At 48.8% G+C, this 14,205-nt stretch overlaps 1 protein-coding gene across 3 annotated transcripts in view; it reads left to right on the top strand.

Moving 5' to 3' along the window:
- The window catches only part of MAP2K4 (mitogen-activated protein kinase kinase 4), a 103,641-nt gene extending 95,286 nt beyond the window's left edge, over positions 1–8,355 (top strand). For all 3 annotated transcript variants that reach the window (XM_032992085.2, XM_032992084.2, XM_042802576.1), the window contains 3 exons: positions 413–561; positions 3,966–4,011; positions 5,191–8,355. In XM_032992085.2, the coding sequence (XP_032847976.2) occupies positions 413–561; positions 3,966–4,011; positions 5,191–5,304 (309 nt within the window). In that variant the 3' untranslated portion in view covers positions 5,305–8,355. The remainder of the gene's footprint in view (positions 1–412; positions 562–3,965; positions 4,012–5,190) is intronic.
- The last annotated feature ends 5,850 nt before the right edge of the window (positions 8,356–14,205 follow it).

The raw sequence follows: 14,205 nt of genomic DNA, 5'->3' as shown, positions 1-14,205 counted from the left end.
AATTATCCTTATGGGTCCCTTCCAACTTGTGATATTCTATGATTGTGTGATTCTCATCCATTTTCTTTAGTGGTTGCTAGGGTGCGTGGGGAAGGGACTGGAGGATTTTACTTACTTGCTTTTGAACGCCTTAGTAAGAGCATTGGTTCATTTTATAGTCAGTGGAGGAGATGTTGCCAACATGAAAGCATGGCATAGCTGGGTTAAATCTGGAGGTGCTCCTAATGTAGACAGCACAACTGACTGTTGGGTAAAACTTTTCCTCCTCTTGGCTGAGCTTCATATAAGGAATGGGATGAAGAATCTCATCTTAGTCGTCCCTTTGGGGGTGTTCAGGGTCCTTGCAGACGTTTTCTTGCCATGATTGAACTTACCTTGTGTAACCTGTCTAGTGCTGTTGCTGTCTCTGCAGTATGAGCTGGCCACAGGGCGATTCCCCTACCCCAAGTGGAACAGTGTGTTTGACCAGTTGACACAAGTAGTAAAAGGAGACCCACCACAGCTGAGTAACTCAGAGGAAAGGGAGTTCTCCCCGAGTTTCATCAACTTCGTCAACTTGTGGTAAGTGTTTCTTACTGAAAGCACTTGAAGTTGACTTGTTTTGTCATTGCTGTGTATTTGGCAAGAGTCATATGCCAAGCACTTCCTAGCTTAGTTTCACATTCCTATGCCAACGGGAGGGTGAGTCCCTTTCACATTTCGCTGGTTTGGAGGTGATGGGAGACTTCTCTGGGTGGGGGCTGGATGGCAGACCTTTGGAAACTGCTCTTCAGGGAAGGGGTGAGGAGAAAACCTCTGAGAATCTGCTCAGGAAAGGCATGATAAGACCCATGGCAGGAGGCTTGCATGACCAGGTAAGGGCCTGGTCTGTTCATCCTGTTCCTTGGTATGACACAGCCTTGGGACCTGCTTTTTGCCTTTGGGACCTGCTTTTTGCCCTTTCTTCTGCAGGCAGAAGCCTGAGACACCTGGCGGTATTGTCTTGTGGTTGAGCAGTGGATCTGTACTGATGCTGCCTTTTGCCTGGCCAGTCCAGGAGCCTTCCCACCCAGTTCTGCTCAGCACAGTGCCTGTCAGGACCTGTAGTGGGTGGCTTGCTTGTATGTTGCCTTCATGTCTTGTGTCAATCATATGTCAAGATCAAGACTAGAGATGGTTTTCTGTAGGGCAGGGCCTCTGCAGCATGGTCAGCCTTGGATGGAGAGTGAGCAGTGTTCGTACGGGAGGGGCTTGGGGCTGTCAGTCTGCCTGCCACGTCTGTGTGGTCCTGCTTAGGTCAAGGGCTGATTGTGAACTTTCTGATGAAGTATTTTTCTATCAAAATGTGAAAGATGATCAACGTAATTTCATTAACCTAACACTGAAGCTCACAGGAGATCCATCAGTGTGGCCTGCGTTTGTCTTCTGGGACCTTCTGCCTTGGGCAGACCCAAGTGGTGGACATCCCCAGCACAGGGGTGTCAGTCTCAAAGCTCTGTGACACAGGAAGACTCAACTCTAGACAATTTTAACTTTCAAGAGGTTTCGTTTCAGGGTTTTCCATCTGCTGGTGAGATTTTTTGGGTTTGAATTTTGTTCTTTCAGAATTATAAATTTTTGTGGAGGCCAGGTTCAATTTCCCAGCTGGCTGTAGGGGGTGGCCTGATTATTGTCTTCAGACTGCTGAAAATAGAGCACTGAAATGGTTTGCTGCTCAAAAGAAGTTCCCATTTCTCAGTCAGAAATGGTGTAGTATTTGGTTAGAAAGTCAGAGTTGCCTTCCCCATGTACAGTACAAGCAATAGTTTGTTTCCCGCATGTTCTCTGTAGAGATGCCATATCATTACAGAGTTTGCAAAGCCAGAAGCTTGCTCTCCTGCCTTGTATGCAGTGAGGAATTTGGCTCCAGATCATTTAACACAGGAGCCTGTGTGCCATCTCTGCTAAACAACAGGATCTTTGGCCCATGGGTCAGATTGGGTCAGTTCATATTTCCAGCCCATTTACCCCTCCCAGGGCCTGCACAATACATAGAGCACGGGGCAGGTTTCAGTCTAATTCTGGGTTTGTTTAATCTGGTTTTGTAAATAGTCTGAATTCTGCCTGGAATATTTATGATGTCTTCATAGCAACACTGTAATAAATATTTCTCTTAATAACCATTAGTTAAGTGCAAACACTAATCTTTGGTGTTACTGAGCAGGTAGGTGAGTCTCCAAAAGGCTGTGCTTTTAGGTGATGGCATAAATCTCCTGGGTATTACCCTACAAATGCGAATCTAATAATATTCTATTTTTATGCAATCAAGAGTCAGGAAAAATGTTGAAAGAGAGTCCTGCAGTGTTGCTGCCTGCTCACTGTGATAGATCAATGAGGAAAGGATATTTTCGATAATGTTAAAAAGGTTCTGGGATTTTTTATTTTTTTTTTATTTTTTTTTTTTTTAAATCTCTTTGGATCCCAACAGCGCTGTGAATGCCTGGGTGGAACATTTTCCCCTTCAGCCCATCTCCCTGTGTTAGATGCTTATCTGAAGTCACACTCCTCTTGGAACTGCTTACAGCAATTCAGCTTTCTGCTCCAGAGTTCGCAGAGTATCCAAGCTCTGTGTCTGGCTGTTGGGAGCCCCGTGCTGGCAGCTGCAGAGCTAGCTGTGCTCTCAGGCAGAGCCACGAGCTCCCGAGGGCTGGCGTGCTGGGGAGGAGATCAGATGTTCCTGCGAAGGAGCTGTGCAGCACCTGGTGCTGCAAATGGCCCCTCCAGACACGCGGCTTCACGTCGAGCTGGAAAAGAAATGAAAGATTTCTAGGACTGCTTCATGAAAGCGTACATGGAAAATTCAGAGCAAAACTGGGTCTGCAAGCTGAAGTTCTTGACCAGTTGCCTTGAAGACATTGTGAGGAGCATACTAGAACCAGCTGGTGTCAGAAAATGAATTGCTGTTGGGTAGCAAAAGCTTGAAGTGAGGCTGTTTGTGCAGTAGCCATGGGATTTCCTGCCCTCTCTGCCCCTGCGCAGCTCTGCAGGCAGGTCACAGGACAGAGCAGTGCCAGTCCTGCAGCGTTCCTTACCCTTTTCCCAGTGAGGCCACACTGTAGCACTGCTGGAGCTTGGGAAAGGTCTAGCCAGAGCGGGTGGGGATGGAAAGGCAGCTGTTGGGAATTAGACTTCACTCCCCTCCTTTGGGAAAGATGCTGCATCGGCCCTTTGTGTTCCCAGTGGTGCAGCTCTGGCGCCCAGGGCAGGGGCTGCTGGTGCTGCCGAGCCCCGTCCTGCAGCCCCTCTGCCTCTGGTGCCCGTCGCCTCTCCTGCCCCAGCCAAGCCCCGCTGCTGCAGGGGCCTTGGTGGCCTCGCTGTCCCCCGGCGGGTGGTCACGGTGCCAGCGCAGCCCCGCGGGAGGGGACACTGCCCAGCCGGCCCCGCTGTCCCCAACTGCCTGTGGGCGGCCGTGTCACCTCGCCCGTCCCTCCCCGGCGGCGGTGGCCTGCTCGGTGCTGGACGTGCCTCCAGGGCTGGGCATGAGCCTGGAGGGCCTGGGAGCCTGGCCCCGCAGCGGTTTGGCTGGCTGCTGCAGCCCCCGCGCCGAGGCGCCGGTGTGGTGCCTGTGTCCCCTGGCAGCGCTGGCCCCGAGCCCCACTGCCCAGTGGATGGAGGGCAGGCCAGCTGCTGCCGCCCAAAATCGAGGCTGCAGTCAGACCTGTTTCCATACGGAGGCAGCAGCGGTCGGGATGGCATTCTGCTTGCACCCGCCTTGAGCTCCGTTCCCAGCAAGGTTTGTTGGTGGCCACACTTGCTGTTCACCCATGGGGGGGGGGGGGGGGAAGGGAGACCCTGTGGTCACTCACAGGCACAGGGGTGTGTTTTCCAGAAAAGAAAAAATGGTGAGTCCTACCTTGACAGCAGTGTCCCGGAAAAATTTGCATTCAATGTCTGTAGCAATTTCCCCCAATCCCACCTTCTCCTAATTTTCTTTTTGCTTTCTTCAGCCTTACAAAGGACGAGTCCAAAAGGCCAAAGTATAAAGAGCTTCTGGTGAGTGCAAAGCGTGGCTGCCTGCGCGGGCCATTGCAGCTCCGCCGGTCCCGCAGCGGGGCTGGGTTGCGTGTCTGAGGTTGCTCCTTGTCTTCCTAGGCCATGAGGACAGGGTGTGCAGCTCCACAGCCTGAGGATGAGCACCACCTCCATGCCACTGTCTCTGGCCTGTGGTCATGGTGATGGTTGAGATAATTAGTGTCTGTACGGAAACACCGGAGATCAGCATGGGGTAAATGCCCAGTTGCAGCAGATCAGTGATTACTGAAGCGGGCAGGCTCGGGCAGAAGCATGCTGGGTGTGCCGTGTAAATGCTACCTTTGCTTGAGGTGCTGGTACTGTGCAGGAGCCTGGTTGAGTTTCTGGCCAGCACTGTCACGTGTAAATGCCTCCAACACACAGGTCACACAACAAAGTTGGGAGTGCTCGGGAAAAAGTGAGACCTGAAAGAGCACAGCTTTGGAGTAAGACACCAGCAGAGCCTGTCTCTGGTGGGGGCCCTAAAGGTGGGAATGCAGCAGTGCTTTTGGCTTGGATCAGTCACACTTGGCAACCGTGCATCTTCAAGGAGCTCTGGGCAGCTGGAAGCCACATCTTCAGGGGATGTGTGAAACCATGCTCTGGGTCCCTGATGGTGGTGGTGTGATGCGAACAGAGTTTGCCTGGTGTCCTGGCCCAGAGAGGCACTGTGTCATTACTTTCCAGCTGCTCTGAGTTGGGTCCAACCATTACGGCCTCCTGGGCAGAGCAGAGGGACAGGGTTCAGGAGGACTGGGTTTGGGTCCTGATCTCCTGGGGAGGTTTGACCTCCACAAGCCGTGTCTCCCTGTCACTCTTGTCTCCCCATTGCTGACGAGGCTGATGATGAAACCTCTCTTGAAAGTATTTCAGTACATGTCCATGCTACAAGGGAGCCAGGTGCTGCTAATACTTCACCCTCTCTGCCTCCTGCCCATCAGTTCCTGACAATGCCAGAGTCCTGTCCCGTCTCCATACTGTACATTTAAGATACAGATTCCCTGTATGTAAAATCCATGGACAAGGCATTATGTCCTGTTGTCCTACAGTCACCACCAAGGCCTGTGTTCTTGCATCAGGCAAATCCATACGCTAAGTTCTTTCTGGGGTAGCCAGCATGTGTCAGAATGTAACCTTGTTGTTTTTTCTATCCTATTCCAGAAACATCCCTTCATCCTGATGTATGAGGAACGCACAGTGGATGTTGCATGCTATGTTTGTAAAATCCTGGATCAAATGCCAGCAACTCCCAGCTCTCCAATGTACGTCGATTGATACTGCTGCTACATCAAACTCTAGAAAAAGGGCTGAGAGAAAACAAGCTGTAAAGAATTTTCATCACATATTGCAGTGTTTTTAATGCTCGCCCAGACACCATGTGCAATAATATTGGTGTTATTTCCATCCTGTCTGTATACTGTTGTCACATATAAAGTGCATCCCTGTAATACCTGATCACACAGTGTTAGTGTTGGTCAAAGAGAGACCTCATCTTGCTCTTTTGTGGACATATTCATGAAATGTGGAAATAAGTACATTCATTTGTTGACCGTGATTGGATAGCACCTAAAATTCATTTCTAGACTCAAAACTTGGAGACTTCTCAGCAGCTACTGGAAAGATTTTTCTCTCAAACTCTTCCAATTGTTGTTTCAAGTAATAATAAAAAGCAAACAAACAAAAGTTAGGCGTTGTTTGTCAACAGTAAGAGACTTTGCCTGGAGGGAGAAGAACTTGCTTAACCAACAAGATGCTTTGCCTTCTGGAGCTAGAAAGGCAAAGGAGAATTTTATTCTTCACAAAGTGCAATAGATTTACTGCTATGAAATTCTGTTGCTTTACAGTCGCAGTATACTTTCTGGGGACAGTGTGCTCAGCTGAACTTCCTGTTAAAGAGAGATCATGTTAAATATAGTGAATATGTCTTTACCAAAAATACGTTGCGTTGAAAGAGGCTAACATTAAACTATTCAGAGATGGGACATAATGTATTCTTTCTCCTTTTACCAAGCCAGCCACTCTTCACTCTTAACTAGGTGTCCTGTAAATTGTTTCCTGGTAAGATAAGACCTTTGACCTGAAGAATTATTAAACTACTCAATTGAATTTAACCTGCTTGTGACCTGATTTATAGCTGCACAGTGCTTACCACCAGCTGGCTTTGCTTTGACCTTGAGAAGTGTCATTCACAAAGTCTGCAGCTGTTTTAATGAGCTGCAAATGAATGTCTGTGATTTCTAGCCAATATTTCTCATGTTCTTCACTGTCCCCAGCCCCGATGCTAGCGCCTTTTCACTGACCCCAAGACCAGCCCAGCAGCCCTGCCACCTCCCAGCCCAGTGTCCCTCACAAGACTAAACCTCAGCGCTTCCTTCTCAGCACTGCGAACAGGACGGTGGGGGTGTGCCCCCCGCCGCAGTGGGGCTCTGGGCCTGCCCCGCTGCTGCAAATGTCACGCTCTGAGCTTGCTGGAGACTTTGTTCACCACCTTCTGGGCATATTCAGCTTCTTATGTGACCCCCATAGCTCTTGATACTGCACCCTGGAGCAAACCTCACTGAGATCGATTGATGCAGATAGAGAGGAGGTGGAGATGAGGGAGCATCTAACACCTTGTGGGCTTTTAGCTGACCCAGCAAGGTCAGGCAAGCTGTCATAGTCTGGCCCATTGCCGAGGTTAACAGTGCATCAGTCATTTATTTATTTTTTTACATTGCCATGTTTTTCAAAGATTATTTTTTCCCAGAAACATTTATTTTTTTCCAAAACATTGCAGTTTTCAGGCATTTAGAAGTGTATGGGGGATAAAATGGAGGCTACATGATCTCTGATTTCCATTTTGACTTTAGTTTAGGCACTTGGTAGGACTTCATTGATGTTAGAGCAACCAACGTGTCAAAGCTCTGCAGCAAAACTGGAACTGGGATGCAAAGGGCCAGAGATGCAATGGGAGTGGAAACGCAGCAGTACTGGCAGGATTACCAAGGAAGGGCTTCCCACGTCAAACCAGTGCTACCAAGCACAAACTGGGCTGATGCAGGAGCACTGGAGACCAGCACATCCCTGCCCCAGCTGCTTGGTTGGGAAAGGAGAAAGCCCGAATTTCTCCAGCCCTGTGGAAGGCTTGCGGCACTGCGCATCTCCCCCTTGGCTGTCGCAGCTGGTCCCTCTGGCACCAAGGCTGACCACGATGTGGTCCCTTCAGGCACAGTGTGCCCGGTGGGGCAGGGAGGTGCAGTCCTCCTGCCCTTCCTGGATTATCTTCCTTCAGGTCTGCTCATCAGGTGAGGCAGTCACTAAAGTCTTCCCAAAACAGACAAGGCAGAGCTGTCCGAAGTAACTAGTCATTCCCAACAGCGCTGATGAATCACGTGGAAGGATGTTGAACAAGATACGTAGCATATCTAAAGTGGTAATTCTCCCCCCAAGCTCTGTAGCCTCAGAAAACTCAGCTTTTCTCAGGCTGGGCAAATCCCACAGCTGTGATACCTCTCGCCAGCCTTCAGCCACCCGTAACGGGACCTCGGGCGTGCTGGGTCTCATGGGGTGCTGGCTGGGGGACTACACAGACACAGATCCTGTAAGGATAGGAGCATGCAGAGGTGCTCTGCCTCTGCCCCCACTTTTCTGACATTGAAGTCTGATTCACATCTCCCCGGTGTCAGGGAGCCCAAAAACCTTTCAGAGGGCTAACACTGAGATGAATCCTCCTCAGAATCAGATTCCCTCCAATGCAAGCGGCTTCCTTGCTCTGCTCTTTTGGAAAGGCTGGGGTCCATTCTCTGGTGCTGGCCCCGTCTGGAGCTCGTCTTCAGCAGCACAACCAGCTTGCTTTTGATGGATTGGAAATGGAAATGCGAAGCTTTGAGCTCCCAGTGACAAAGTCAGGGCTGAGGTGCTGTGGCATGGGTGGCTCTGCAGAAGGACAGGTTTAGCATATTAAGCATAGATTGTTATAAACTATTAAGGGTGCATCATTTATTAAAGTGTATCTTTATTAAAAAAGAAAAAAAGGTGTATAGTGTTCAGAAGCTGTGAAAATAGTATAAGAACTGTACATTGTGAATTCTGTTGTTTCTTTTTCTTGTACCATAGAAAAATGTATAAAAATTATCAAAAAGCTGATGTGCAGGGATGTTGCCTTACTGTCTGTAAAATGGAGCTCAGGAACATAACTGCTTCAAAGAGCTTCAGAATATTTTATCCAGTATCCTGGTTTGACTTCCTCTTCTATTTAAGATATTATACATGGATCAGAGTGTTTATGTAATAGTTCTATCCTTTTGCCTGCAGGTCAGTTGTAATAAAACTAGGATGCGACTGTGACCTTGTTATTTTCATTTTGTAAGGTCAGACTTGAATGGGAAGATTCATTAAAAGCTTTTGAAATGGCTTCCAGGCTTTCCTCCAGGTGGAGGCAGCTGTGCAGGAGAAAAGCAGCTTTCAAAACTGCTTATGCTAAATTTTTTTTTTTTTTTTTGAAAAAAAAAAACAAAAGAGTGTAGGGAGACCTGGATATATTTTCTTTCTGTGGAAGACTGCTGTGTCCTTTGTGCTGGTGGGGTGCCTCTCAGGTGAGCCCTGTTTGCTGCCCAGGGATGTTCTGCTGGCTCAGGACACCTCATCCCTGCAGGGAGGGCACATGGCTGTGCCCACGCTCTGGGGGAAGGGCAGCTGATGCTCACAGACTTGTGGGCTTCTTTAGTCTTGCAAAGTCCTGATGATCTGAGAGTACCAAGTCCTGGCTAGTTCCTACTGCCAAGCCTCCTGGTGCTGGGGTAAGTGTCTCTCCTACCTAGAAGCCATGGAGGGCTTGGAGACTGTTCAGTCAAGTGGGCAGAACTGGTCCTCAGCAGCACGACTGGGAAAGCAGACTGTGTCGGGGCAGAGGGACCCACCACGAGTGCCTGTGGTGCTCAAACTGGCTTGATGGGACTGCCCCAGGAGTGCCCAACTCAGTGAGGGGAGAGCCAGAGCATGCTGGCAGGGATCATTGGTCATACCACAGCTCAGGACTAGAAGTACTTATGAACCAGGGGAGCTACCTGGCATTGGCCTTTGCAGTGTCTCTTGGAGGGTGACAATTTTGTCAAAAGAAGAGAAGGCAGATAATGAAGGTGAAGAAAGTCTTGCTGCATAGAGATACACTGTGTGAAATGTTGGTGGTAGTTGAAGTCTGTTGGTTTGTATAAATTCAGTGTTTCCACCACACCAAGCCTTTTTCTGGAAGGTTCTTATTGCCAGCACGATACTTTGGGCATTTTGGGACCACCTGCTGTTCTCATTCTTCAGCCAGAATCCAAGATCCCTGATTTGGTGATCTCCTGGTAGAAGATAGGCTGACCACACACCAGGGAGAGGTCCTTCTCTTCTGGGCAGTTGCTGGAGGATCCAGATCCTCACCTTACAGCTCCTTTTTCCATGAATCAGAGCTGCTCTGGGATTCCTTTTGCACTGCAACCTGCCTTTGCTTCCTGAGATTGGCTCTCGAGGAAGTTGTCACAGATGAAAGAGCTGAAAGAAGCTGGTGGCTGGATGTGAGTCCACCTGCACATCCCTGCACTGGCTATTCCCATGCTCTGCAGGAGGGAGAGGATCCCTTTTGTCTCTTTTCCCCTGTGACTGTGTGACATGCAGAAGGGACTGTATGTGCAACCATTTCAATTCCTTTCAGTTGCCCTTTGTATGCTCAGTTTTATCTCCTGTGGACTCTTCCTTGCCCATATGGACTTCATTGCCTCCACTGAGGACTCCTGTTGTCTGTGTCACTGCTGAAGGCAGTACAGAAAACATCCAACCCACATCCCAGATGCTGCCGGTGTCTTAGACAGGACCCATGCCTGTGCAGTGCCAACTGTTGCTGCTCCTTTGAGCCCTTGGACAATTCCAACATTCCTTGCCTGAGTGACGTATGATGGCTTTCTCCAACCCTGGGGCTGGCCACCCTCCTACAGTCATCATGACCAGGTCCCTATAGCTTGACTCTGGCTTCTCCCTTTGTGCCACCACATGGGCTCTGAGGCTGCCCTGGTTTCTGTACTCAGTGCCAAGGCTGAGGAGCAGATATCTGAGCCAGCCTCCAGGTGGACTTTGAGCCATTGGCCGCTCTCTTTGTGCCTGGTTGTCCAGGCTGGCACCTCATACTAATTCCTCACACCCTTATTCCCATTTGCATGGCTGAGGCGCTTCTCAGAGCTTCACCAAGCATTATACAGCACCCAAAAAAAACATACTGTGCTCTGTTATGATTATTATGTGTCCATGGAACTCGAAGACCAGCTTTGAGGTTTGGATGAATTCAAACACGTCCCTGCCTGGACCCAAGCAGTATGAATGCAGATGGGCACCACAACCTATTCCTGCCAGGAACACTGTGAATTGCGTGGTCTGTACTTCCACTAATCTGCTTGGCTTCCCCTAGCCTTCATCCCAGCCTCTTCTCTTTTTTGGTGTCAAGGTAAGTATAACTGAAGTGCTCAGGCCTGGGTTAATACCATAGGTGCTGCTTAGAAAAAAAGGCTCCATTTTCACTTTGATTCCTGTTACAAATCACAAGCATGGTCATTGCTTTGAACATGTTAAGGGTCCAGGTAAATGAGCAGCTGCTCTGATGAGTAAGAAAGCAGCTCTTAAATTTTTCCATTATGTTTAAAGTTGTACAAATGTTTGGAGAACAGGATGAAGCACAAACTCCCTCTTCTGGAGATACACAGCACCATTGTTTAATTGTGAATAAAATAGCAGAGCAGGCTGGCTGACTGGACCATGGGGTATCTGCCAGACAGTTTGTGACTAAAAGCATGAATTCCAGATGGAAGGGCTGGACAGGCTCTACTGCCAGGAGAAAGTGGCACCACCAAACAACAAATCTCTGCTCAGCTGCATCAGAAGAGCTGGCTGCAGGGATGTTACTCTGCAAGTGTGTAGATGTGGCACAGTCCCAAAAGCTCATGCAGGCTCGGAAAGTAGAAAGTCTGAAAGGGTTTGGTGTGTTAGAAAGGCCATCTACTCACACTAGAGAAGACGTGCTTGCTTGCAAGGTTCTGTGTATTAAAGCCTATGGTATCCATGTGGGTGTCCACGCTTGTGCTTGTGTGGGTGCAGACATCAGAGCTACACCAAAAACCATCAGAGAAGGTGTTCTGTGTGAGTCTAACATCTTATTAGACACCAGACACTTTCTCTGGCTCATTGGCAGCCATGTCCCATTGTCCTGCCCAGAGCACTTCTGATCTGTCCCTTGTTTTCCCAATTTTGGTCCACGCTTGACATAAGTTAGCCATTTCAGGTAGTAAGACAAGAAGAAAATAACAGCAGCAAAATTCAGCTGCCTCAGTTCTTTCTATGCCTATGGGAAGAAAGCTTACTTTAGTGGCTGACCATGGAGGAAGTTCTTTCCCTTGGCCAGACAGGAGTTCAGTTTGTTGGATAGAGATGAAGCCAGCCAATGCTGCAGCAATCCAGATTATGTTCAATCAGATTATTCTGAGAAAGGGGTCATATTCTGCCTGACCTTCCAAGGAAAACAGGCTTCTCACCAGGTTCGGAACAGACTGAGACTGCATCTGCTGCAGCACACCGACAGCTTCACGATGGACTGATTCCAAGTGATTTGTCTTGAGATGCTGTTGCAGGATTCTAAGATGAGAAGAATGAGCTTCATTATGAGGCCCACCAGCCATTTACAGAACTGGTCCATGAGCCATCCAGTTTGTGACCACCTCTAATCCCACTGACCCTGGAGACATGCTGAGATCTCAGTGCTTCACAGAAACATGACCTGGGAATGCTGCTTCATGCGATCAAGCACACCCATACCAACTGAAGATGCTTTAAGAGAAAAAATACCAGAACATGGAGAAAACAATGATGGGTGCATAGTGGGAAGTTGTAGCTCAACCTTCTGCACAGTAGAGACCATGACTGTTCCTTTGGTTCCCTGCACAAGGATCCTGTGTTTCTTTCTCTTTCTCTATCTGGTTTAAGCTGAAAAAAACAGGAGGGAAACAAATAAGGAAGGAGAACAGAAAGGTTCAGATCCTGGGATTTCACATCATAATGATTTCCTGAAGACATTTGAATCTGATCCCAGTTTCAAGAGGTTGGTGGAAACCATGTTGAAATCTGGCTAATTCCTGCTTCATGCAGAAAATTCAGTGCAGCTGAAGCCACCTTTATGATGCGGTCACTGCCACTGATGTGTAATCTGAATGTAGGGGCATTTCCAGCAAGGTGGGCCAGAGCCACTTCTTCACATGGTGCTGCCTGAGGTTGGCACCAGGAAGGGGGTTACTTGTGTGGGAGAGGTTCAAGTGTCCCTGGAGAACACATTTTCTTACCAGATGAGCAATGTGGGAGAAGCTCCATGGCTTTTACTGAGGTCCCGTGTTTTTGTAGCTTTGAAGCCCACTAAATGAGGTGGTGCTGCTGCTTGTATGAGGCCACAGTCTTGTGCGAAACTATCAAAAGGGTCTCAGGACTTGTCAGACCTTGTCTGAATGAGTTTTAGCCTGCCTGCAGCTTTGCTTTAGCTTGTTTAGCTGTAACAGCAGCTATTTAATGACAAGATGATCTTTACTTGTTTTGTTTTATCTCTCCTACAACTGTGTGATGTAACACATTGTTTTGTATATATTTTGTAACTAACAGCTAGTAATACCAAGTAGTGCTGTGTATAAATAACTATCTATGCCTCTGTAGTAAAATGCACGGTAGAGGACTACAGGCATGGGATCACAGCAGGGGCCTGAAGGAACAGGAACAGGATGATGCTGGAGGCCCCAGGTCTATAAACACCTCATCAGTGGCCAGCCACTGGTCACCAAAGGAGTGTAATTTAGGGGGTAAGGTAAAACCAGCCATAACCAAGGAGAACAAGGAACAAGCCCCTAGCATATGTAAATCACACCAAGTACAGTAAATTCAGATGTAATGTGGAGTTATATACCAAGGAAGAATGAGCGTGACAGTTAGCAAAGGTGTAAAAATTACCCTGGTTTCCTACAGCTGATTGTAGAGGGAGGAGGAAAAGACCCATCAACATCAATATCTTTGCTTCTTCTGGCAAAGACTGGGGATGCTGACTTATGCCATGGCACCCCACACCCTCGTCCTTCAAGCTAAAAGCCCCAGAGAGGTAGTGAAATGTGAGAAGAGTCCCCAAGAAAGGGTGGGAGAGGGAAAGCGGTAAAAGGAGGTCTGTGAGCACTGATTTTAATTGTATGTAACACAAAATATTAGTGTCATTGTATCTGGTCTAAAACTATTTTTTTCATTCAACTCTTAAGACATTAATGAAACTAACAATAAATTCATGACTTTGTATAAAAATCTGTTTCTGTTTGCATACAACAAAATTTTGAGTATAAGAAATTTGCAGGAATACAAGGAACTTAGTCCCTAACTTGCATGCAACAAGTTGGTAGAAGTTTAGAAGTTTGACGGGAGTGCTGTCATCTGTGAAAGTCATCTTGTCCTCCCGTGGGTAAGCCAAGACGTGCAGATAGCTTTGGTGATCTCAGAAAGGCCCTGGCCACACAACCATATCACTACCAATGCGCCAGGCTGAATAAGTGTCTGGGCTTTCAAAACCAGGTGTTGACTATGTTGAAGCCCCCTGAGAACCTCAGTGCATCCTGCACAGCCAGAAGTCCTTCTTCCTTGGTGGCCTCCTTGTAGGTGTTGCAGAAATGGGGATGACAGTAGGCCAAGGGGGTGCGGAGGGTCCATGGTCAGAAGCAGCCTTGGTCCCCCCGCCGAGTGAGTTTGGGTGAGAGGCAAGTAGGGGCTTTGGGGGAACTGGCCAGGGGTGAGCAGAGGGATCTGGATGGTTGGTGGGTGTCAGTGTGCTTGGAGTGGGGTGAGGGAGGATCCTGTGCTGCTGAGGAGAAAGGAGGGGGCTGTACGCGCTGGTGCAGGGGGTAGTGGGGGCACCGCGTGGGTGATGAGGAGCCAGGGCCTCCTGTGCACTGGAGGAGCCCGAGGGCCCCTTGGTTGGGAGGCAGCTGGAGAGGGCTGGGCTGGGGCTGCTGTGGGTGCAGGGGAGGCATTGGGGTGCAGCAAGGGGTGCTGGCGGCGCTGGTGTGGGTGTCGCAGGGCGACAGGGAAGGCACCAGCAGCAGCGGTGCTGGGCTCTGGGGATTCCAGTCTCCTCCATGCTGCAGGGGTCTGTGATGG

This window comes from Tyto alba, unplaced genomic scaffold (genome assembly GCF_018691265.1).
Source record: "Tyto alba isolate M040663 unplaced genomic scaffold, T.alba_DEE_v4.0 Super-Scaffold_39, whole genome shotgun sequence".
NCBI classification, from domain to species: Eukaryota; Metazoa; Chordata; class Aves; order Strigiformes; family Tytonidae; genus Tyto; species Tyto alba.
This window is presented reverse-complemented; position numbering and strand designations above follow the sequence as displayed.